This window comes from Nelumbo lutea, chromosome 8 (assembly GCF_056320005.1).
Source record: "Nelumbo lutea isolate HS-2025 chromosome 8, American lotus-T2T, whole genome shotgun sequence".
Lineage (NCBI taxonomy): Eukaryota > Viridiplantae > Streptophyta > Magnoliopsida > Proteales > Nelumbonaceae > Nelumbo > Nelumbo lutea.
In genome coordinates, this window is record NC_142691.1 from 32,873,655 (window position 1) to 32,896,921 (window position 23,267).

The 23,267-nt window shown below is 39.3% G+C and overlaps 1 protein-coding gene across 6 annotated transcripts in view; it reads left to right on the forward strand.

The window, feature by feature from the left end:
• LOC148843742 (P-loop containing nucleoside triphosphate hydrolases superfamily protein) overlaps window positions 1-23,267 on the forward strand; it is a 94,867-nt gene that overhangs the window by 21,326 nt on the left and 50,274 nt on the right. For all 6 annotated transcript variants that reach the window (XR_016102791.1, XM_088956477.1, XM_088956476.1 and 3 more), the window contains 3 exons: window positions 8,516-8,578; window positions 8,929-9,042; window positions 11,998-12,059. Coding sequence is in view for 5 of the 6 variants with exons in the window: in XM_088956477.1 (XP_088812603.1) it covers window positions 8,516-8,578; window positions 8,929-9,042; window positions 11,998-12,059 (239 nt within the window). In the remaining variant the exon portion in view is untranslated. The remainder of the gene's footprint in view (window positions 1-8,515; window positions 8,579-8,928; window positions 9,043-11,997; window positions 12,060-23,267) is intronic.

Sequence of the window (23,267 nt, forward strand, 5' to 3'; positions counted from 1 at the left end):
TGCATCTAATTTGTCCTTTCCTGACCCAAGATTATGAATAAAACATACACACACGAAAACCCTAGGAGTAAGGGGAAACAAAGACAAGGTAGGAAACAAAGTGGTGAAAGGGGAATGACCTTCAATGATGGGCATGGGCATCTGGTTAATTAGGAAACAAGATGTAAGCACAACATCATTCCAAAATGTTTGGGTACATTCATATGGTGCATAAGGGACTGAGCAATTTCCAAAAGATGATGGTTCTTTCTCTCAGCTACCCCATTTTGTTGTGGGGTGTAGCTACATGAAGTCTGATTAATAATGCCATGTTCCAAATACTCCTGAAACGGTGTATAAAAGTATTATCGGCCATTATCAGAACAAAGAATCTTAATGTGCACCAAATTGGTTGCGAATTTCAGCATAAAATTTTTGAAAAATGAAAAACAATTCACTCATTTCTTTCATTAGGTAAAGCCACGTCATCTTTGAATAATAATCAACAAAAATAATAAAGTATTTGCAACTATTGTATGACACTATTTTATTTGGACACCAAACATTTGAATGAACTAAAGAAAAAGGGGACTCGACATACGATTATCAACCCTAGGACTAAGGGAACACGATGATGTTTCTCCAACTGACGTGGGTCACAATCCAAAATAGAAAGATGACTCAGCGACGAAACAAGAGACTTCAATGCTTTAAGCAATGGATGACCAAGTCTATAGTGCCACTGAAGAGGAGAAAGAGATGTTTGAAGAGATACTGACAAATTACCACAACCATCAAGATAATACAGTCCACCAGCTTCATGCCCTCCACCAATCTTCATCATCGTCTTGATATCCTGAAAAACACAAGAAAGGTAAAAAGTGATAGAGCAATTAAGAAACTTGGTCAACTTACTAACAGACATAAGATTAAAGGGAAATTTGGGAAGATGTAAAATTGAGGACATGGATAAATGGTCTATGTCAATATTACCAACACCACAAATGAAAGATGCAGAACCATTAGCAAGGTAAGAGAGTATGGTGTGGGGCACTGAGAAAGGGAGGAAAACACACCTAGAGTTCCAGTCATGTGATTGGAGGCTTCAGAGACAATAATCCAGGGGTTGGGTTTGTATGCCAGACAAGCCATACCTGAGTGTGCAAGAGTAGTTGTATTTTGTTGAGATGTGGCCTGAATAAACCGCTCATACTCATCATGTGGGACACTCATCATCTCCTTCCTGGAAACATTCGTAGATATAGAAGGCATCTGATTAGTTTGTTGACCCTCTTGTTTGGGACCACTATCACTGGCCACTGCATGATTTGCCCAAGTTGAAGGTGGGCCATGCAAATCATAACAAAAGTTGATGGTATGCCCTTCCATACCACAGTGTGTACATCTCCTTGGACCATTACTACGTCCTCTACCATGAACTCCTCCTAAATCTAGACCTCCAAATACGTCCACCACCACGACTATACATAAGTCCACCACCACCACTACGACCATACATTAGTCCACTGCCACCACTACAAAGGCAGACCTATCAGAGATAATAGAATTCTCTGTAGGCCCAACAAAAATTCTCCGAAGACGGGAAAATACCTCTTTTAGAGACATAAGAGCTGACCCTCCTAGTATTTGTGCTCTAATTGGTTCATATTCAGATTTCAACCTTACTAAAAATCTGGTCACATCTAGTTGTTCTCTCTGCTATTGCTGAATCTTGACATCAGAAGTGAGGAGATGGTACACATTCAACTCATTACGAAGGTTCCTCATGCTAGCTAGCATAGTACTCCTCAAGACTCTGATTACCTTGTTGCAGATTAAAGTACTGATAAAGCTGATACACTCTAGTAGTGTTGTCTTGTCCTGAATACAACTTCTTGGCATGGTCCAAAATCTCCTTGGCTGTATCTAGGAACATGAAATTCACATTGATCTTGGGTTCCATAGTATTCCATAACCAGGTCGTAATCTGTGCATCTTCTTGTTCCCAATCACTATACTCCTAAGACTCAGTGGAGGGTTTTTCTTCCCGTACATGCTTCACTTTCTTCTTAGCTCTAAGAAAGACCTCTACAGATTTCGCCCAAGGCACATAATTCTCCCCATTCAATTTGATAGAAGTCATCTGAACATTCAGGTAGTCGGTGGGAACCATCACACTAGATTTGTGTTCACTATTGTCTCCAATATCTGATTTTTTTTTTCTTTCTAATTCACTGCTTACCACACTGCACACTAGTAAAACTGCCTACAGTCACAATTTCAGCAATACCCATTACTGATTTCTTCAGTCTCCACACCACAAAGCTACCACACAACTACTGGAATACACACCATAACACTAGCAACTCATCAATCACTCGATCCACACTGAAATACCCACATAACCCACCTATTTAATCACCAAAAAACCAACCTGCACTGACTGTCCACTGAACCACCTGAAACAGCCCTCTTCTCACCATTGCTTAGGGGGGCTTCCTACAAACCACCATAAACACCCACCAAACTACTGACCGGAGGCATTATAACCTCCAAGAGGAAAGGGTGATCACTCCTTTTTAGCCCCTTTACCTATCTCCAACAGATGATGAAGAAAAATTGAAAAACCCTAGGCTGAATGATGATAAAATAGAATTCTGGGCAGATCTGATTTTGTCACAGTTGCTCTGATACCATGATAAAGTTCTGATCTGCATTAGAATCTTGTTAGAATTAGTATTAGAGAGATATTAGAAGAAGTACTAGAGAGAATAGGACAAGAAGAAAAGAAGAAGAGTGTTACGAGATTATAGGTTGTAATTATAGGCTGTAAATATGTAGTATTAGCCCAATTAGGAATAGTTTGATTATAGGAATTATTCTTTCTTTGATTTTCTTCCTATTTTAGTATCTACAAGGCTGTATGATTTTCTTCCTTTTTAGTATCTGTAAGGCTGTGTGATTTTCTTCATTTTTTAGTATCTACAAAGCTATATATATATGTACTATTTTCTCAATTGAAAGATATCAATTTCTTCCAATTCTTGTTCTATCACATGGTATCAGAGCTGGAGACACCAATTCCAGTCTGAAATTAATTTTTGGTTTTCTTCCCTTTGCTGCCCAAGTGAGCAGCAGCTGCGATCTCTAGGTCACCCATTCCGACTGACATCTGCATCTCACCGCCCCTACTAGTGGAAGCGGAATCCCCAGATCGGCCTACCCACCTTCACCGGTCTCTTTTTTGACGATCGCCTCAGCCTCGGTGTTACTCCTGTGGTGTTTGTTTTCCCATCAGGAAAGTCTCTCTTCTCTGTTCTTCTCATACAGTTGATATTTCGGTGCTGCCAGTTGTGATTTCTTGCTGTTTAGGTGTTGCATCTGTTGCTGATTCTGTTTAAGTGTGTTTTATTGGCTTTGTTGGTTGTTAAAAGTTTATTTTCTTGTGTTTATGATGGCGGTTGAACAAAAGAACTTGGCTATGCCTAGTGTTATCCCCATTCTGTCTAAAATCATTGAACAAAAACTAAATGGAACTAATTATTTAGACTGGAGTAAGACTGTTCGTTTGTATTTAAGGAGTATCTCGAAGGACAACCATCTGACTAAGGACCCTCCTACTGATGAGACTCGCACTGAATGGCTAAGGGTTGACGCTCAATTGTTTTTGCAAATTCGTAATTCTATTGAGAATGAGTACGTCGGTCATGTCTCTCACTATGAGTTTGTAAATGAACTAATGGAATATTTGGCTTTTCTGTTCTCTGGTAAAGAAAATATTTCCCGTATTTTTGATGTTTGCAAGACATTCTATCGGGCTAAACAACAGGATTAGTCTCTTCAGACCTATTTCATGAATTTCAAATGCACTTATGAGGAATTGAATGCCTTGTTACCTTTCAGTACTGATATCAAAGTTCAACAGACTCAATGTGAGCAGATAGCTGTTATGAGTTTTTTGGCTGGCCTTAATCCTCAATTTAATGGTGCTAAGTCACAGATTCTGTTTAATCCTGAGATTACTTCTTTAAAAGAGGTCTTTACTAGGGTCCTTCGTATAGATACTAGTTCCCATACCTCACCTGTACAACAACCTAGTGCACTTGTCAGTCAGAATAGTGGATCAATTGGCCGGTCTCGTTCTCAGAATAGTAGCATAGGTGGCAGTAATAATGGTCGGAATGCTGGAACTCAGGCCATAGGGGGAGTAGTTTGCTACTATTGTCATGAACCAGGCCACACTAAAAGGACTTGCCAGAAATTGCTAAAGAAAAACCAGAAGTCTTCTGGGTCTCAGTCAGCTCATGTAACTACGAGTGATGCTCCTCATCCATCGTCAGATCAAACCATTACAATTTCTACAGATGAGTATGCGAAATTTACCAAGTATCAAGAGGCATTAAAGAACTCTCTCAGTCCATCACCGCCCTTGCTGAGTCGGGTAAAACCAATACATGTCTTCTTTCTTCTTCGTCTCAGTGGGTCATTGATTCTAGTGCAACAGATCATATGATAGGTAATCCTAGTCTCTTTTCCACTTTCCAATCACACACTTTTCCTTCTTCAGTCACCTTAGCAGATGGTTCTATTTCTTTTGTCCTTGGTTCTGACACTATCAATCCCACACCAACACTTTCTTTGTCATCTGTATTGAGTTTACCAAAATTTTCTTTTAATTTGTTATCTATTAGCAAACTCACTCGTACTCTTAACTGTTGTATCTTATTCTTTCCTAATCATTGTCTGTTTCAGGATCTTATGACGAAGAGGATTATTGGTAAAGGACAAGAATCAGGAGGTCTGTACATTTTGGATACCCAGGAACCCCGGACCATTGCCTGTTCTAATACTTTATCTCCTTTTGAAGCTTATTGTCGGTTGGGGCATCCATCTTTACCTTTGTTAAGTTGTGAGTCTTGTCAGTTTGCAAAACATCATCGTTTATCGTTTGTTTCTCGAGTTAATAAAAGGGCTAGTCATGCTTTTGAGTTAGTACATTCAGATGTTTGGGGACTTTGTCCCATTATGTCTAAGATTGGATTTCGATATTTTGTTACCTTTGTGGATGATTTTTCTCGTATGACTTGGCTTTATTTAATGAAATCTCGTTCTGAGTTGCTTTCACATTTTAAAGCCTTTTGTGGTGAAATAAAAACCCAGTTTGATGTGTCTGTACAAACATTGCGAAGTGATAATGCCAAAGAATATTTCTCTAATTCCTTTCAGACTTACATGGCTCAGAATGGAATTCTCCGTCAATTATCTTGTGTTGATACTCCATCTCAAAATGGAGTGGCTGAGAGAAAAAATAGACATGTTCTTGAAACTGCCAGGGCTCTTTTATTTCAAACACGTTCCTAAATAGTTTTGGGCTGATGTTGTTTCTACAACGTGTTTTTTGATTAATCGCATGCCCTCCACTGTTCTAAATGATTAAATTCCTTATAAGATTCTGTTCCCTAATAAATCTGTGTTACTTGTTGAACCTCGTATCTTTGGATGTTCTTGTTTGGTTGGTGATGTTCGTCTGCAGGTTTCCAAATTGGACCCCAAGTCATTAAAATTTGTCTTCATGGGATACTCTCGTCTCCAAAAAGGGTATGGGTGTTTTTCTCCTCTCTTGAACAAGTATCTTGTGTCAGCTGATGTCACATTCCATGAACATCTTCCTTTCTTTACTGCTCCATCTACACTTGTGTGTGCACAAGTGGATGATGATCTAGTGTATCATGTCATTGGTCCAGACGCTAGTGTTGCTCCAATACCCCCCCACCACCTTCTCAACCAAAACTACCTATTACTCAAGTCTATTCTCGACGACCTAATCCTCCTGTGACAAGTCCGGCACCGGTCTCTTCTTCGTCATCGGGTCCAATGCCTAGTGATATTGATCTACTTCTTGTTCGTTTGTTGCCTCTCTTGATTCTGTAGGGATTCCCAAATCTGTTCACCAGGCCTTATCCCATTCTGGGTGGCGTGATGCCATGCTTGAGGAAATAAATGCCTTGACTGAGAATGGTACTTGGGATCTGGTCAATTTATCTGCTGGTAAGAAAGCAGTTGGATGCAAGTGGGCCTTTGCTATCAAATTTAATTTTGATGGATCAGTAGTCTGCCTGGTGGCCAAAGGCTATGCGCAGACATATGGAGTGGACTATTCTGATACTTTCTCCCCTGTGGCAAAATTGACTTTGGTTCGATTATTTATTTTTTTGGTAGCTACATATGATTGGCCACTTTACTAGTTTGATATTAAAAATGATTTCCTGCATGGAGTTCTTCAGGAGGAGGTTTATATGGAGCAACCACCTAGGTTTGTTTCTCAGGGGGAGTCTGGGAAAGTTTGTCGTCTTCGAAAATCGCTGTATGGACTAAAACAGAGTCCTCGAGCTTGGTTTGGAAAATTTAGTAAAGCAGTAGAGAGGTTTGGGATGAGGAAGAGAAAATCTGACCATACTGCTTTTTATAAGCAGTCCACATTTGGCATCATTCTACTTGTTGTATATGTAGATGATATTGTTATCACTAGGAGTGACATGAAGGGAATCTCATCCTTGAAATCCTTCTTGCAGAGCCAGTTCAATACTAAAGATTTGGGGCACCTAAAATATTTCTTGGGGATTGAGGTGGCAAGGAGTAAAAGAGTCATTTTCTTGTCTCAGAGGAAGTATGTTTTGGACCTGTTAACAGAAACCGGGAAACTGGGAGTCAAACCATGCAGTACTCCAATGCTTCCTAACCAACAACTCACAAAGGATGGAGATGCTTTTGATGATCTTGAATGATATAGAAGATTAGTTGGAAAGTTGAACTATCTCACAGTGACTCGTCCTGACATTGCTTACTCAGTTAGTATCGAAGTCAATTTATGCCCTCTCCTACAATGCATCATTGGGTAGCCTTAGAACAAATCTTGTGTTACTTGAAAGGAGCTCCTGGACGGGGAATACTGCATCGGAATCATGGTCACAGTAATATTGAGTGTTTTTCTGATGCGGACTGGGCAAGTTCCAAGATTGATCGAAGGTCCACTGCTAGCTATTGTGTTTTTGTTGGTGGTAATCTGGTTTCGTGGAAGAGTAAGAAGCAAAATGTGGTGTTGCGATCTAGTGCAGAATCTGAGTATAGAGCAATGGCACAAGCTTCGTGTGAGGTTATGTGGCTTTCTCAACTCTTAACTGAGGTCGGTCTTAAAGTCTCAATTCCAGCGAAGCTATGGTGCGATAATCAAGCTGCGATTCTTATTGCTTCGAATCCAGTTTTTCATGAATGAGCTAAACATATTGAGATAGACCGTCATTTCGTTTGTGAGAAAATTAAACAAAACTTGATCTCTACAGCATATGTGAAGACTAGAGAGCAGTTAGGAGATATCTTTACAAAAGCTCTTAATGGAGTTCGGGTTTCTTATATTTGTAACAAGCTGGGCATGATTGACATCTATGCTCCATCTTGAGGGAGAGTGTTACGAGATTATAGGTTGTAATTATAGGCTGTAAATATGTAGTATTAGCCCAATTAGGAATAGCTTGATTATGGGAATTATTCTTTCTTTGATTTTCTTCCTATTTTAGTATCTACAGGGCTGTATGATTTTCTTCCTATTTTAGTATCTACAGGGCTGTATGATTTTCTTCCTTTTTAGTATCTACAAGGCTGTATGATTTTCTTCCATTTTTAGTATCTACAAGACTGTATGATTTTCTTCCATTTTTAGTATCTACAAGGCTGTATATATATGTACTATTTTCTCAATTGAGGGATATCAATTTCTTCCAATTCTTGTTCTATCACAAAGAGAAAAGAGAAGAGAAGGAAATGGCTGGTTCGAACTAGAGAGCAAAATCACTCCCTAGTCGGCCAGGTTATATTTATATGTTTCTATTCAATTAAAACAAAAGACTATTATGTCCATACTTAAGTATGGGACATATCACTTAACATAAACATTACACATCAGCTTAAACATAAATAGAAAGACTAAACTACCCCTATTTAGTCGACACTAACAATTACAAATATATTTGGGTTGTTATTTTTATTTCATGTGGTTAGTTACTCCACATTTTTATTTTGTTATTCAGTTATTACCATGCATTTAGCCACTTAGATCCATGTAGGGCATGACCATTGCTGTTCTCTTTCATCTCTCTTTGAACAAAGCTGATGATCAATGAATGGAGAAGGCAGTCTATTGTTATCCAATTTCTATCTTGGCTCTAGTCGAGTGGAGGTCTGGTTATCCCTCTTAAACATAACCAATCAATTCATGATAGGTCGACTTAAGAGGAAAGAATGTCTGGCAGGCTTGACTTCAAGAGGAGGAGTTCTATCAAGGTTGCAACAGTTCTACAGTTATGTTTGAAATGAAACTGAAAGAATAATGCAGATGCAGTGCATTTTAGATGGTTTTTTTTTTTTTTTTATTGAAGTAATTGTGCAATAAACAAATCTAATTTTGCACCCATGGTATGGAATTCTATTTATTTGGACATCTTCTCTATCAGCTTCTTTACATGGTTTATTGCTTTTGCAGTATGCCACATTGTGAAGAATTACATTGCTCATACTCTCAACACAAAAGTTCCTCTTATCCTAGGTAAACATGTGCAATCAAAATTATGTGTTATTTCTGTCCTTATATTATCTTGAAACTGAATAGTTGCAACTTTACCTAGCTATATTCCTATGCTGTAAGTTTTTATTGTATGTTTATGTCCTAATTTTAATTTTAATTTGATATCTTCAATAATTGTGCATTAAATGGCAGTGAAAGTGTGCCAATGAGATTTTAATAAAACCTCTCATTATTCATAAAAAAGTGTGCCAATGAGATTTTTTTTTTTGCATAATCAAGATATTCATATAAATGCACTTGTTTATTGATTTTCCTAACATATGCCACAAGAACCTTATAAGTACTACTCTTAATGTGATTTTGTTTAACAGGTATATGGGGAGGAAAAGGACAAGGGAAGACATTTCAGACAGAGCTTATTTTTCGGGCCATGGGAATTGAACCGGTAATTATGTCTGCTGGAGAACTGGAATCAGAGAGAGCTGGTAAGATGTGCTTCCACGAGTCAAGTGTTCTTTCTGGTGCAAACTGAGAAGGTGGCAGCGACACAGGTGCCACTTTGTTTGTGAATTTTAACTTGTCTATCTTGCTGGAGTCAGGAGGTCCTGCCTCCCCAACTGTTGGAGTTCAGCCATGGAAGCACCCTAATATTTTTCAGAGAAAATTAATAAGGGCAAGTGGTTGCTTGGTGGGGGGCAGGGGTGATATTGATGGGCTAGAGGAAGGGGGAGCATCCAAGAAGGATGTGGATGATCTTGTGATTGATGATGTTTACCATCTGGACAGGACAGGCTCTTCCCAGTTGATCAGATTGTTTGCCATGATGTTTAAGTGGTAAAGAATCTCGGCTCTTCTTCATGAGAGTAATAAATTTCTCCAAGGCCATCTTTTGGTAATTGGAAGAACAAATTGGGGCCAAAAAGTAATTTGACGTTGTTGCAAGAAAACAGGCATTATTTCTGTCCAATGGGGATGTGTTGGAGGATGAGAATGATGTTATGTGGACTGATTTAAGCACAAAAATGTCAAATCTTACTGGGTTATTTGATGCAAAATTCAAATCTTGAATCAGTCCAAGAAGGAGAGGTCGGAATTTCCATGGAAAACAATTTTCTCCTAGGATCGGTCTAGGATTGATCAATCAAATTTTGATGTCCAGATCAAAGTAGGAATGTAACCTGATGTGGATACCAAAATTCAGCTCCTAAAGTGGTGATTCACGCTCAAAACTCAGGTCCAAATCAAGTTGCAAACTGAAGATGACGCAGTCCAATAGCAAGAACTCGGTCTAGTATTCCTTTGTGAATTGATGAGCAGTCCAATAAGTCTTATTGGATGCAGCTGTTAACACCTTGAGTAACCTGTGCTTTTGCTGGAAAAACTCAGAGAGAAAAGAAATAAAAAACTCCCTTTTCAGCCTTGGTTGAACTAGGGTTTGGAGGTAGGAGAGTAGATAATTTCATACTAAACTCTCCCATGCTCTATCATATATAGAGCTGGACTGTTGTAATCCTACTAGGAGTTTCCAAATTGGATTTCTAACTCAATTAGAAGTTTCTAATCTGGAATCCATGCTAATCATATTAGAACTAAGAAAGAATCCAATCCCTTCATAATTCAACCCAAACTAACCAATTATTCAAATTCCTAGTCAAACTAGGTATGTGACTAGTCAAACTAGTCCTTGTTGGGAATTGGATCAACAAACTCAAGTCATTATAATTCACAACATTGACTAGCCAATTGACCTGAATATTGTATGGCATGGGACCCACTGAGCTCTCACATTAAATCATATGGGTTCGGCCCATGCAATGAATCACATGGGCCGAATTCGCTAGTTGAACCTAGTGAACCGTCCATCCAATCTAATTGGGCTTAAAACCAGGCCAACACTTAAACATCGTGGTCTTTAGGTTTTAGCCATCATATGAACCCCAAAACCAATGGTTTAGTGTGAAAAATAAGCCCATCAGGTTTCAACCCAAAAGACTTATGCTCTTAACCTCTTAGCCCATAAATGTTCTTAACCTCTTGAGTTTAAAACCTTTTGCAAACCCTTTCATAAAATAAACTATTTATAAGTATAAATACATTTTTCAAATTGACTCCAAAACATCTTAAAATCCACTATCGACAGTTTTAAGTTTCCATTAGAGAGATAGTTAACCAAGATATTCTTTGTTTGAGTGGCTGATCCTATCACAATGATCACCTACTCAAGTGATATTCTAAATTGCTCCAACATACCTAGGTATTTGATCCTTAGAGGATCTCACTGGTTGGTACATCAAAAGCATCCCAGTCCAACACTTAGTATCATCGTTATTTAGTCTAGGGTTAAGTGAAACTTTTACATTTTTACCCATCTATCTCTAAGGTCCAAGGCATAACTAGAAATGGTCCTTGTTCAGTGTTTTAGCAAACACCCACTAATTGTATCTTGGGTCTAACCTGAGCAGTTGAAACAAACTGCTCCACCAATTCACCAGTACAATAGTTTTAGGGGTAATACACAGAAACACACCACAAATACACATGAAATGATAATTCTTTGATTTTATTCACTAACAAATGTTAGAGTATATCAATTTAATTGGAGTTGAGGGTACATTGTCAAACAAATGAGGAGGTATGGATTTCGCTTAGTTGGAATATGTGAACTCTAGTGTTGTGCATGGTAGGAAGTGTAGGAAAATTGAGAGGTTGCCTTAAACAAGAAAGCTGTCTAAGAGTACCAGAGAGGGGAGGGGGGGGGGGGAAGATTGCATGGGGTGTGTTTGTGATTGTGAATAAACCATTTGGAAAATTGGTTGTATAACTGTTTTAGTGTCTTGTTTTATCTGGGTAGGGCTGTGATAATTGATTGGCTAATATGGTTTATTGGAACTTGGTTCTTATGGGCTTCTAACCATGCGGGGCTTTCTTTGATATGACAGTTTCATGTTGAGGGGTGCAAATGTTTGTTTCCTTTTGATGCAACTTCATGTATAATGTTTTTTCTTTTTTCTTTTTTTTCTTTTTCCTTCTTGCTAGATTTGTTTGGGTGTAGGGCCCTTTACTTGCTTTGACATTTTTTTGTTTGATGAAGTTACGTTTACTAATAAAAGTGAAGTTTGTTTGACAAATATAAATAATTAAAATTATTAATTGAGTTGCTAATATGACTGTATATTGCCGTTAGATAATTTTCTCCATGTCCTTTTTAATGCTTAAAAATGGTTTTATTCAAAATTCTTGGTACAGATTCTTGTATTTTCTGCATTAGACTGTGAAGCTGATATGCAGTCTTTTAATTCTTTGAGTTTTCATATCATATATTTTCTCAAAGTAATAATGTCAAATTATGGCTTCCATTTTATTTTCAAAAAATAAGATATTCAAAATAGGTCTAATAGAACTATGTATTCATATCTAATTGTTTCCATTTTGTTTTGTAGGAGAACCAGGAAGGCTTATACGTGAGCGGTATAGAACAGCTTCTCAAGTGGTTCAGAACCAAGTTAGAAGCCTCTTTTACTTTCATTTATTATATGTATATGTTTAAGGAATTGTAGTTAATTAGATTGTCAGTTGGTAGAATGGTTTAGATGTGTTTCGACTACTGCTACAGTAGTCCGAACAGGAAGAGGAGAAGAAGAAGAAGAAGAAGAAGAAGAAGAAGAAGAAGAAGAAGGGCCTGTTGAAAATCTGATGGTTAACCCATCCAGTCAACCCCCTTAATCTATATTAGATTCTAATAATGTTTACAAAGACAGAAATGCCCTTACTTAAGTGTGGGGCAGAGTAACTCTAATAACACTGCCACATAAGCAAGTTACTTAATAAACAGAAGAAGACTAAACTCCCCCTATTCGACACATCTTAACACTCCCCCTCAAGCTGGAGAATATATGTCATATAATCCTAGCTTGTTACATAGATAATTCACTTTCCCTGAGCTTAGAGCTTTTGTAAACAAATCTGCCCACTGGTCATTGGAGCCCACATGTTCTGTATTTATCTCTCCAACAAGAACCTTCTCTCTCACAAAGTGGCAATCAACCTCTATGTGTTTTGTTCTCTCATGAAAGACAGGATTGGATGAGATATGGAGTGCAGCTTGGTTGTCACAGTACAATCTCATAGGTTTATCCATGTGAAACCCAATTTCTTGTAGGAGGTTCCTCAGCCACACTAATTCACAGGTAGTGTGAGCCATGGCCCTATATTCGGCTTCAGCACTGCTTCTGGCCACAATCGTCTGCTTTTTACTGTTCCATGTCACAAGATTTCCTCCTAGAAATGTGCAATAGCCTGTAGTAGATCTTCTATCACTCGCTGAGCCTGCCCAGTCTGCATCTGTATACCCAACTACTTCAAGTTTTCTTCCTGGTTTATACAATAGCCCACGACCTAGAGCTCCTTTCAGATACCTCACAATTCTAAGGACTGCATCCCAGTGAGGTATACGGGGGTTCTGCATGAATTGGCTCACCACACTGACTGCAAAGGAGATGTCAGGTCTCGTGATAGTCAGATAGTTCAGCTTTCCCACTAGTCGCCTGTACCTTCCAGGATCTTCAAATACTTCTCCTGTATCACTACTCAACTTAACATTTGGTTCCATAGGGGTCTCAGCCGGTTTTGCACCTAACAGTCCTGTTTCTTCCAATAGATCAAGGACATATTTCCTTTAGCACAGATTCACACCTTGTTTTGACCTGACAACCTCTATTCCCAAGAAATACTTTAATGTTCCAAGGTCCTTTGTTTGAAAATGATTTTGTAGAAATACCTTTAGTTTGCCAATCCCTAATTTATCACTACCAGTGATGACAATATCATCCACATAGACCACTAATAAAATCTTCCTAGCTTCTGAGTCATAGCTGAACACTGATTGATCAACCTGGCATTGCTTCATTCCAAAACTCTTCACCACTTCGCTGAACTTCCCAAACCAAGCACGTGGAGATTGCTTCAACCTATAAATTGCTTTCTTCAACTTGCACACCTTACCACCCTCCCCCTGAGCAACAAACCCAGGTGGTTGCTCCATATATACCTCCTCCACTAGATCACCATGGAGGAAGGCATTCTTTATGTCAAGTTGAAGGAGAGGCAAATCATACATAATTGCCAAGGAAATTAGGACACGAACGGAAACAATTTTAGCCACCGGAGAGAATGTCTCCATGTAGTCTACACCATACAACTGTGAGTAACCTTTAGCAACAAGTCTGGCCTTCAGACGCTCCACACTACCATCTGGCAAGTATTTCACAGTATACACCCATTTACAGCTCACAGCATGCTTGCCAGGTGGGAGAGTAAGTCCCATGTTTGAGTATGTTGAAGAGCAGAAAGTTCCTCCTCCATTGCCCGCCGCCATCCAGGTGAACTAAGAGCTTCTTGAACATTGTTAGGTATGGAAATAGAAGACAAAAGTGAAACAAACCGGCGATGTGAGGTAGAAAGACGAGATAATGAAACAAAATTGGAAAATGGGATGGAGTGTAGAACTACGTTTACCTTTCCGTAAGGCAATGGGTAGGTCAAGGTCTGAAGGTTCAGCAATAGGAGCCACGAGAGGATCCGCAGATGAGGTAGAAGCAAGAGGAGGGGCCGATGTCGTTCGATGTGTATACACTTGTCGGATCAGTGGTCGTTCAGTGGTGACCTGCACTGGATGAGATGATGAGTCAACTCCAACAACAGCCTCTGGAACTGAATCACTGACAGGAAGAGGAAGAGGAGGTAAGGGTGAGGACAAGGGTGCTTCATGACTAGAGAAGAAGGGGACAGACTCAAAAAAGGTGACATCAGGGCAGACATAGCACTTTCGGGCAATGGGATTATAACACTTGACAAGGAAGACACATTTAATTGAGTGTGCATCTAGCTTGTCTCTTCCAGGACTCAGATTATGAACAAAGCACACACAACCAAAGACACGAGGAGTTAATGGAAACGGAGATAAAGTGGGAAACAAGATGGAGAAGGGGGACCGACCATGAAGAATAAAGGAGGGCATTCGATTAATGAGAAAACATGCAGTGAGTACAACATCACTCCAAAACCGTTTAGGAACATTCATGTGGTGAAGCATAGACTGAGCAATTTCAAGAAGATGACGATTCTTCCGTTCAGCCACCCCATTTTGTTGAGGGGTGAAAGCACACGAGGTTTGATGAATAATGCCATGCTGTTCTAAATACTGTTGAAATGAAGTAAGAAAGTATTCACGACCATTATCTGAACGGAGAACTTTGATTGGAACACCAAATTGTGTGTGTATTTCAGCATGGAATTTTTGAAAAATGGAATATAATTCACTTATTTCTTTCATTAAGTAAATCCATATCATTCTTGAACAATCATCAATAAAGGAGACAAAATACTTGTACCAATTATAAGATTCTATTTTGATTGGACCCCAAACATCTGAATGAACCAAAGAAAAAGGACTCAACATACGACTCTCAACTCTTGGACTGAAGGACACACGACGGTGTTTACCAAACTGACATGACTCACATTGTAAAACTGACAACTGATTCAATGATGGAACCAACATCTTGAGAACCTTGAGAGATGGATGTCCCAGTCGGCAATGCCATTGTAGAGGAGTAAGAGAAATCTGAAGTGCAATCGAAGATCCACCACCGTCAAGGTAATACAATCCACCAACTTCATGCCCCCCACCAATCTTCTTCCTCATCTTGAGATCCTGAAAAACACAAGTGGAAGGAAAGAAGGTAATAGAACAGTTAAGAGCTTTGGTTATTTTACTAACAGACATAAGATTGAATGGAAACTTAGGTACATATAAAACAGATGATAAGGGGACAGAAGCCATGCCAACTTTACCAACACCACAGATGGGAGATGAGGACCCATTGGCAAGTGTAACAGTTTGTGATGTGGAGGTTTCAGAAAGAGAAGAGAACACACCTGGAGTCCCGGTCATATGATCTGAGGCTCCAGAGTCAATAATCCAGGAAGGAGTTTTAGATGACATGCAAGCAATACCTGATTGGGCATATGTGGCAGTGGTATGCTATGAAGTAGTTTGAAGGAACTGTTCATACTCATCACGCGGAACACTCACCATCTCCCTCCCAGAAGTAGATGTAGATGTGGGAGGTGTTCGGTCTGCCAGTTTACTGTCACTAATAACAACCTCGCCTGCTACAGCATGATTAGCTCATTTAGAGGAAGGGCCATGTAGGTCATAACAGAAATTCACTATGTGTCCTTCCCTACCACAATGGGTACACTTCTTTGTAGAGTTATTTTTTCCTCTGCCACGGTCTCCCCCTGAGTCACGGCCACCCCAACCAATCATGGAATTGCCACGACCCCCTCTGGGAGCATGACCTCCCCCTCTTGTACTATGTCCACCACCTCTAGTTGTCACAAGTGCTGATCTATCAGACTGTGTGGGGTTCTCTGTCTATCCCAAAGAAATTCTACGAAGTCTTGAGAATACTTTCTCAAATGTAGGAAGAGTAGAGCCCCCCAATATTTGAGCTCTAACTGGTTCATATTCCGACTTCAGCCCCACTAAAAATCTTGTAACATCTAGCTGCTCCCTTTGCTGTTGCTGAACTTGAATATCTGGAGTAAGGGGATGATAGGCATTGAGTTCATTCCTTGTATTCTTCATGTAAGCATAGTACTCTTCTAGTGTTTTGGTTCCTTGTTGTAAATCAAAGTACTCCTGATACAGCTGATATACTCTTGTTGTGTTATTTTGTCCAGAATATAGTTTCTTAGCATGCTCCCATATATCTTTAGCCGTATCAAGGAACATGAAGTTGGCACTAATTTTGGGTTCCATACCATTCCACAACCAAGTCATGATTTGAGCATCTTCTTGCTCCCAATCATCAAACCCTGGAGAGTCAACTGGTGGCTTCTCATCTCTTACATGCTTTACTTTCTTCTTTGCCTTGAGAAAAACTTTCACTGATTTAGCCCATGGAACATAGTTCTCCCCATTTAGCTTAATTGAAGTCATTTGTACCCCTAGGTAGTCGAAGGAAACTACTACACTAGGTTTCTGATCATTGTAGCCATCCCCTATTGCTGCCATTGTACTCTTTCACAGTTGCCTCTAACTTTACTTCTCAGCTACAAGCTGATTGATGTTGTTCACAGTTTGATATTTCAGCACCTATTGCAGCCTCTAAACACAACAGTGGAAGCACACAATTGTTCTTATTCACACTACTGCTGACTTCACACACTTACGTCACACATAAGCATCGGTTTACCATTCACTAATCACAAGTAGGCCCTCTTACAACCACTCAAAACAAATTGTGCATCACAAGCACCACAACACAGTCAAATCTCAAAACAAATTGTGCATCATAACACAGTCAAATCTGCTGCACCCAGTTCAGACTTGTTTAACACACTTAAGAGGGAATTACACAACCACAAAGAGTTCGGCAAGGTCACTGCATTCCACCTTACACCACTCGGCCACTTACAGCAGCCTTAACACCACTTAACAACTTACAGCAGCCCTACACCATTCAACAACTTACAGCAGCCCTACACCATTCGGCTACTGCACACACAGCCCTTCCTAGGGCAACAATGAACCTAGTTCTCTAGGTTCTAATCAATACTAACAGCTTCTTGTAGGGTTTCTACCCAGAAATATAAGTAACACTAGAAGAAGAGAGAACCGACCTTCCTTTGAGAATATCAATCAACCATTCACTGCTGAAGTCACTTTCCTTGTTGAAGAAGGTTATGCGCAGCAGAGAGACAAGCTGTAATGTTTCTGACCTAGGGCGAACCAGTTCTCTCCATTGACTGACCAGAAACGAAGGTGAAGAATCAAGAACAATGCTGAGGTGCTTTACCAACTGACGTAGGTCTGGAGCATGGCTTTGATACCATGTTTCGACTGCTGCTACAGTAGTCCGAACAGGAAGAGGAGAAGAAGAAGAAGAAGAAAAAGAAGAAGAAGAAGAAGAAGAAGAAGAAGAAGAGAAGGGTCCGTCGAAAATCTGATGGTTAACCCATCCAGTCGACCCCATTAATCTATATTAGATTCTAATAATGTTTACAAAGACAGAAATGCCCTTACTTACCTGTGGGGCAGAGTAACTCTAATAACACTGCCACATAAGCAAGTTACTTAATAAACAGAAGAAGACTAAACTACCCCTATTCGGCACATCTTAACAAGATGCAATAAACAAGAAAAGATTGAGAATAAGAGAGAGAAGAAAGATAAAAAAGGAAGAGATATGGAAGCCCTAATTTGGTATTAAAATAAAGGCTGCAAAAGACTAAAATGCCTTTATGCAATCTGAGCGTATATATTTATAATACCCAGTTTTCCCATAATATACATTTGCTTTCTAACAATTTCTTTTGTAAGAATATCAGCCAATTGATTTCTAAGTCATGTAAGGCTAATAAACAACACTAGATTTGCTCTTTGATTAAATGTTGATCAACCTTAATGCGTTTGGTTTGGTCCTGCTGAATTGGATTATGAGCAACATAAATGGCTACTAGATTTATTATCAATTGAGCCAACTCAATTTGTATTAATACAAGTTTCAATTCTAAGATGACCATGATTATCATACAGAATTCCATTACCAATTCTCTCAAGTACAATAGGATCTCTTAATTGTTTTATATGAGGAAGTAGAGATTGATGTATGTGCTAAATAACTACATTGATTGAATCTTAGTGGGCCTTGTGAAGCATAGCTACAACCTTTCAATCAGCTATTGAAATATACCTTTGTCTTGAAGAAGCCTTCCTTGGTTATAACTTACAGTTCAGATTAATGGGAGTATTGTAATATGTCTTTTAAAATGCAGGGGTATTTGTGTCATTTTCACTTATTTTTTTATGTTCATCCTAATATAATAATAGAGTGCTGCCAGGCCCACTAAGATTCTCTCTTCATTCTGTCCTTTCTATTCTTTCTTCTTTCTTTTCTTCTCTACAAATCTGTAGTAGATATAACAACCTTTCAATCAGTCGTTGAAATATACTTTTGTCTTGAAGAAGCCTTACTTGGTCAAAACTCAAAATTTACAGTTCAGATTAATGGGAGTATTGTAATATGTCTTGTTAAGTGATGCAGGGTATATGTGTCATTTTCACTTACTTTTATGTCTTTTTTTGATAAGTGAAAGGTCATTAAATTTCATTGAAAATCATAATGATAGACATTGTTACAAGCATCCCATAGGGAGGCGCAAGATGCAGCCTCATTGTTGGAACAAAGCTAGTATAGAGTTAAAATTGCACCCAATACAACTGATCGCTAATTATCCCTTGCTTAGCTAATGAATCAGTCAATGCATTAGTCTCTCTCCCCATCCACTGTATACTTAGATTGATCTGCTATGTTAACCACTAGAACTTATTCATTTCATTTCTATAACACTAAATCACCGAGTCCGGATCTCTTAACCAACCTATCACCACCTTGGAGTCCCCTTCAATTACCAGGTTCTCCAAGTTCAAGTCAATGCATTAGCCTCTCTCCCCATCCACTGTATACTTAGATTCATCTGCTATGTTAGCCACTAGAATTTATTCATTTCATTTCTATAACACTAAATCACCGAGTGCGGATCTCTTAACCAACCTATCACCACCTTGGAGTCCCCTTCAATTACCAGGTTCTCCAAGTTCAAGTCTTTTGCAATCTGAACACCTTGTAATACTGCAAACAGTTCAGTGATTTGATGAAGGTAAGGAATCTGAAAGATTTAATAATTCACTTTGAGAGGGCATCAAATTTGAAGGTAAATTTTGAGAAGAGTTGTGTTGTGGGAGTTCATTTGAACAGAGAGGAGATGGAGTCTATAGCAGCCTTGTTAGAATGTACCTGCTCTCAGTGGCCTCTATCCTACCTAGGACTTCCATTAGGTGAAAATCCAAAAGAAAGTAGGTTTTGGAACCCGGTGGTGAAAAAATTCGACAAACAATTGGTAGCTTGGAAGAGAAACTATATTTCCGTTGGGGGTAGAGTTATTTTGATTAAAGCAACATTAGCCAACTTGCCTTTATACTTCTTGTCAGTCTTTAGAATTCCTAAAAGGGAGGCAAAGAGGTTGGAAAAATTGACGAGGGATTTCTTATAGGAACCTGGAGAAGAGAAAAAAGATCACTTGATTAGGTGGGGGGTGGTGTGTCAGAGCAAAGAAGGAGGCCCAGGCTTAGGGAATGTGGTGAGTAAGAATGAGGCTCTTTTAGGTAAGTGGATTTGGAGGTGGCCCCTGGAGAGGGAGAGGTTGTAGCATGAAGTAGTGAAAAGTATCCATGGCTGTTTTGAATCAGGTTGGGATGCGGGGGTATCCCGAAGGGCTTTGCTCATAACACCTTGGAAGGCTATCTCTAGCATTCTCCCTAAATTCCTCAGTTTTGTAAGGTACGATGCTTGTTCTGGAAACTCCATTCTTTTTTGGAAAGGGTGAGCACTCAATCCCTAAAAGACTGTTTCCCTTCTCTCTATTCCATCTCCCTCTTTAAAGAGAAACCCATTTCAGGATTCCCTTCCCCCCCCGGTTTGCCCTTTGGCTTTAAACTGGGATTTTGGGTTTCGAAGAGGGTTAAAGGATGAAGAATTTCTTTGTGTTTCAGAGAAGTTTTTACTTCTAGATTCGGTGTGTTTGGACCCCCCTAACCTGGATAAAAGAGTCTGGTCCCTAACCCCGGTTGGCTCATTCACTTGTGCTTCTTTCTTTAAAGCCCTTTGCTCCAACCCCTCCTCTCAGGTCTTCCCTGTTAAAGAGGTTTGGTCAAGACCAATTCCCCCCAAAATAGTAGTGTTCTGTTGAGAAGCCTATTATGGTAAGATCAATACTGTGGAAACCTTGCAAAAGAAGAAACCTTTCATGTGTTTGTCCCCAAATTGATGCTTTCTGTGTAAAGTGAAGGGTGAGGACTGTAACCATTTGCTAATATGGTGCTCCTTTGCTACCAATATTTGGAGCTGGGTTGTCTCCTTATTTGAGTGCAGGTGGAACTTGCCCTTTGAAGTAAAGCTGCTGTTTACTCCGGATGCTTTTGGGAGATTAACAAAAGAGGGAAGCTGATGTGGAAATGTATCAGAGCTGCTACCTTGTGGACTTTATGGGAGGAGAGATATGCTAGAATGTTTCAAGAACAGGAAAGAAGTCTTGCTGAAATCAAGGAATGCATATTGAAGGACTATCTCATGGCTAAAATCTTCACATTTGTTGGCATATTACTCCTTTGATGACTTAAGGAGAAACTAGGCTGCAGTGGCTTCTACAGTCTCCACCAAGATCAATTTACAAGTTGAATGGAAATCCCCACCGGATGGAGTGGTAAAATTGAATTTTGATGGAAGCTGCCAAGGTAACCCAGGGCCATCCAGAATTGGTGGGATTCTGAGAGACAAAGATAGCAATATATTGTCTCTATTTACAGGATCAGTGGGAGAAGGTGATTCTATAAGGGCAAAGCTACTAGCATCGATAGAAGGTATACAGATGGCCTGTCAAATTGGAGTGAACAATCTGTTAGTAGAAGGGGATTCCAAGGTAGTAGTAGGCTTGCTGATTAGCCCAGAAACAGGTTCTTGGGGCTACAGAGATCTGTTAAAGAGAGTTAAATGGATGGCAAGAAATATGACTGTCAGGTTTCAGTGGTCAGAAGATCAGCAAATGCAATGGCTGATTCTCTGGCCATGCAAGGGGTGTCAAGGGGATATCTGTTTTGGGCTACTTTGTAATTGTGTCTCAGGCTTGGTTATGTCTAGTGTATATGGTTCAGTTCTCGGGGGAGGTAACATCTCATGCCTCCTCCTAGGCTGATTGTATTTTCGTTATTTGAATTAATAAAACTACTCTCATTTATCAAAAAAAAAAAAAATACTGCAAACAGTTCAGCCTTAAAGAGTCTCCAATCCGAACCGGTCCTGAATAAAGTGTTATGACTCCACCAATTCCCAAAGATTCTTGCATTTTGTGCTCCTTATGCTCCCTTTTGTGTTCCTTATGACTCCAATTCCCAAAGTTCCTGGATTGCCTTCTCTCCTCTTGAAAGATTCTTGCATTTTGTGCTCCTTATGCTCCCTTTTGTGTTCCTTATGACTCCACCAATTTCCAAAGTTCCTGGATTGCCTTCTCTCCTCTTGAAAGATTCTTGCATTTTGTTCTTCCCATAGGGTCCAAATCACTGCTGCTCTAGTGCACCTCCACATTATTCTTTCCCTTCTTTTTGGCCAAGCAAAGGTAGCAGGGTCAAACAGTAACTTAATCTCCATTGGCATGTTCTACCTGCACCCAAAAAGAGAAAAAAACCAAGCCCAAATATCTGCAGCAAAGGAACAGGAAATTAGTAAATGATAACAAGATTCACCATTGGATTTGCAAAGAGTGCACCAGTTCAGGGAAATACACAAGAAAGGCCTTTTCTTTTGCAGGTACTCTAGAGTGTTAATCTTTCCATACCCTAATATAATAATAGTGTCGCCAGGCCCACTAAGATTCTCTCTTCATACTGTCACTTCTCTTCTTTCTTCTGTAAATGATAACAAGATTCACCATTGGGTTTGCAAAGAGTGCACCAGTTCAGGGAAATACACAAGAAAGGCCTTTTCTTTTGCAGGTACTCTAGAGTGTTAATCTTCCCATACCCTAATATAATAATAGTGTCACCAGGCCCACTAAGATTCTCTCTTCATACTGTCATTTCTCTTCTTTCTTCTTTCTTTCCTTGCCCACAAATCTGTAGTAGATTAGATGGCATAAGAACAGATTCTATGACAGATCAAATGGTTTCTTTTCTTATTTTTCTTTGGAACAACTTTTTTGACTAGGGACTAGAAGAGAAAGAACTGCTGGGATTTTTGATCTGATTTGAGACTTTTTTATTCCTTTATTTGTTCATCGTTCTTGGCTGTACCATGAAAAGGTTATTTTTTGGTGACTGAGCACTGGTGACAGATATAGGGGCCTCAAGCACCTATACAGATCTGCAGTCTTGATTGTATGGTCTTGTTTGATTGCTGATGCGTGGACTAAGGCCCTGTTTGGTAACACTTATATCTGAATGCTGAAGACCTCTTAAGACATTTAAAATTCTATACACTCTTCTTCCAAAAAATACCTTTCCACACTCACCTTACCCCACTACTACACCCAGATTTGATGACATGTTCCAGAAATAAATATTATGATAATACTAAAATATTATTAGAATAATGTTACAAAACGTTAGAGTTGTAAATCACACTAGCAATAAACCTGATATTAAACCAAAAGAAAAGGAAAGAAAGGAGAAAGAAGGAGAAGTTCAGGAGGAAGAAGACAATGGAAGAAAGAGGGAGAAAGAAGAGAGCTCATCATTCCTCTCTTCAGTCTCTTAATCTTGATTTCCTTTTATTAGAGATAACTGCAATTAAGGTACAATTACAAGGATACCCTTAGTAGGGCACCTAACTTAGTAAAGTAATAAGAAGGACAAATAACAGGTACATAACTAAGGCCCACTAGGCACTAGTTCAGACATAAACACTACAAAGAATCTAAATAAAAGAAAGAACTAAGGCCCATTTGGTCCAGCATCTCTACACTCCCCCTCAAGTTGAGCATGGATGTGAATCATGCCCAACTTGCTTACAATGTGCTGCAGTTGTGCCTTAGGAACTCCCTTGGTCAGAACATTTGCTAACTGCTTCTATGAGTCAAAGAAAGGAAAGCA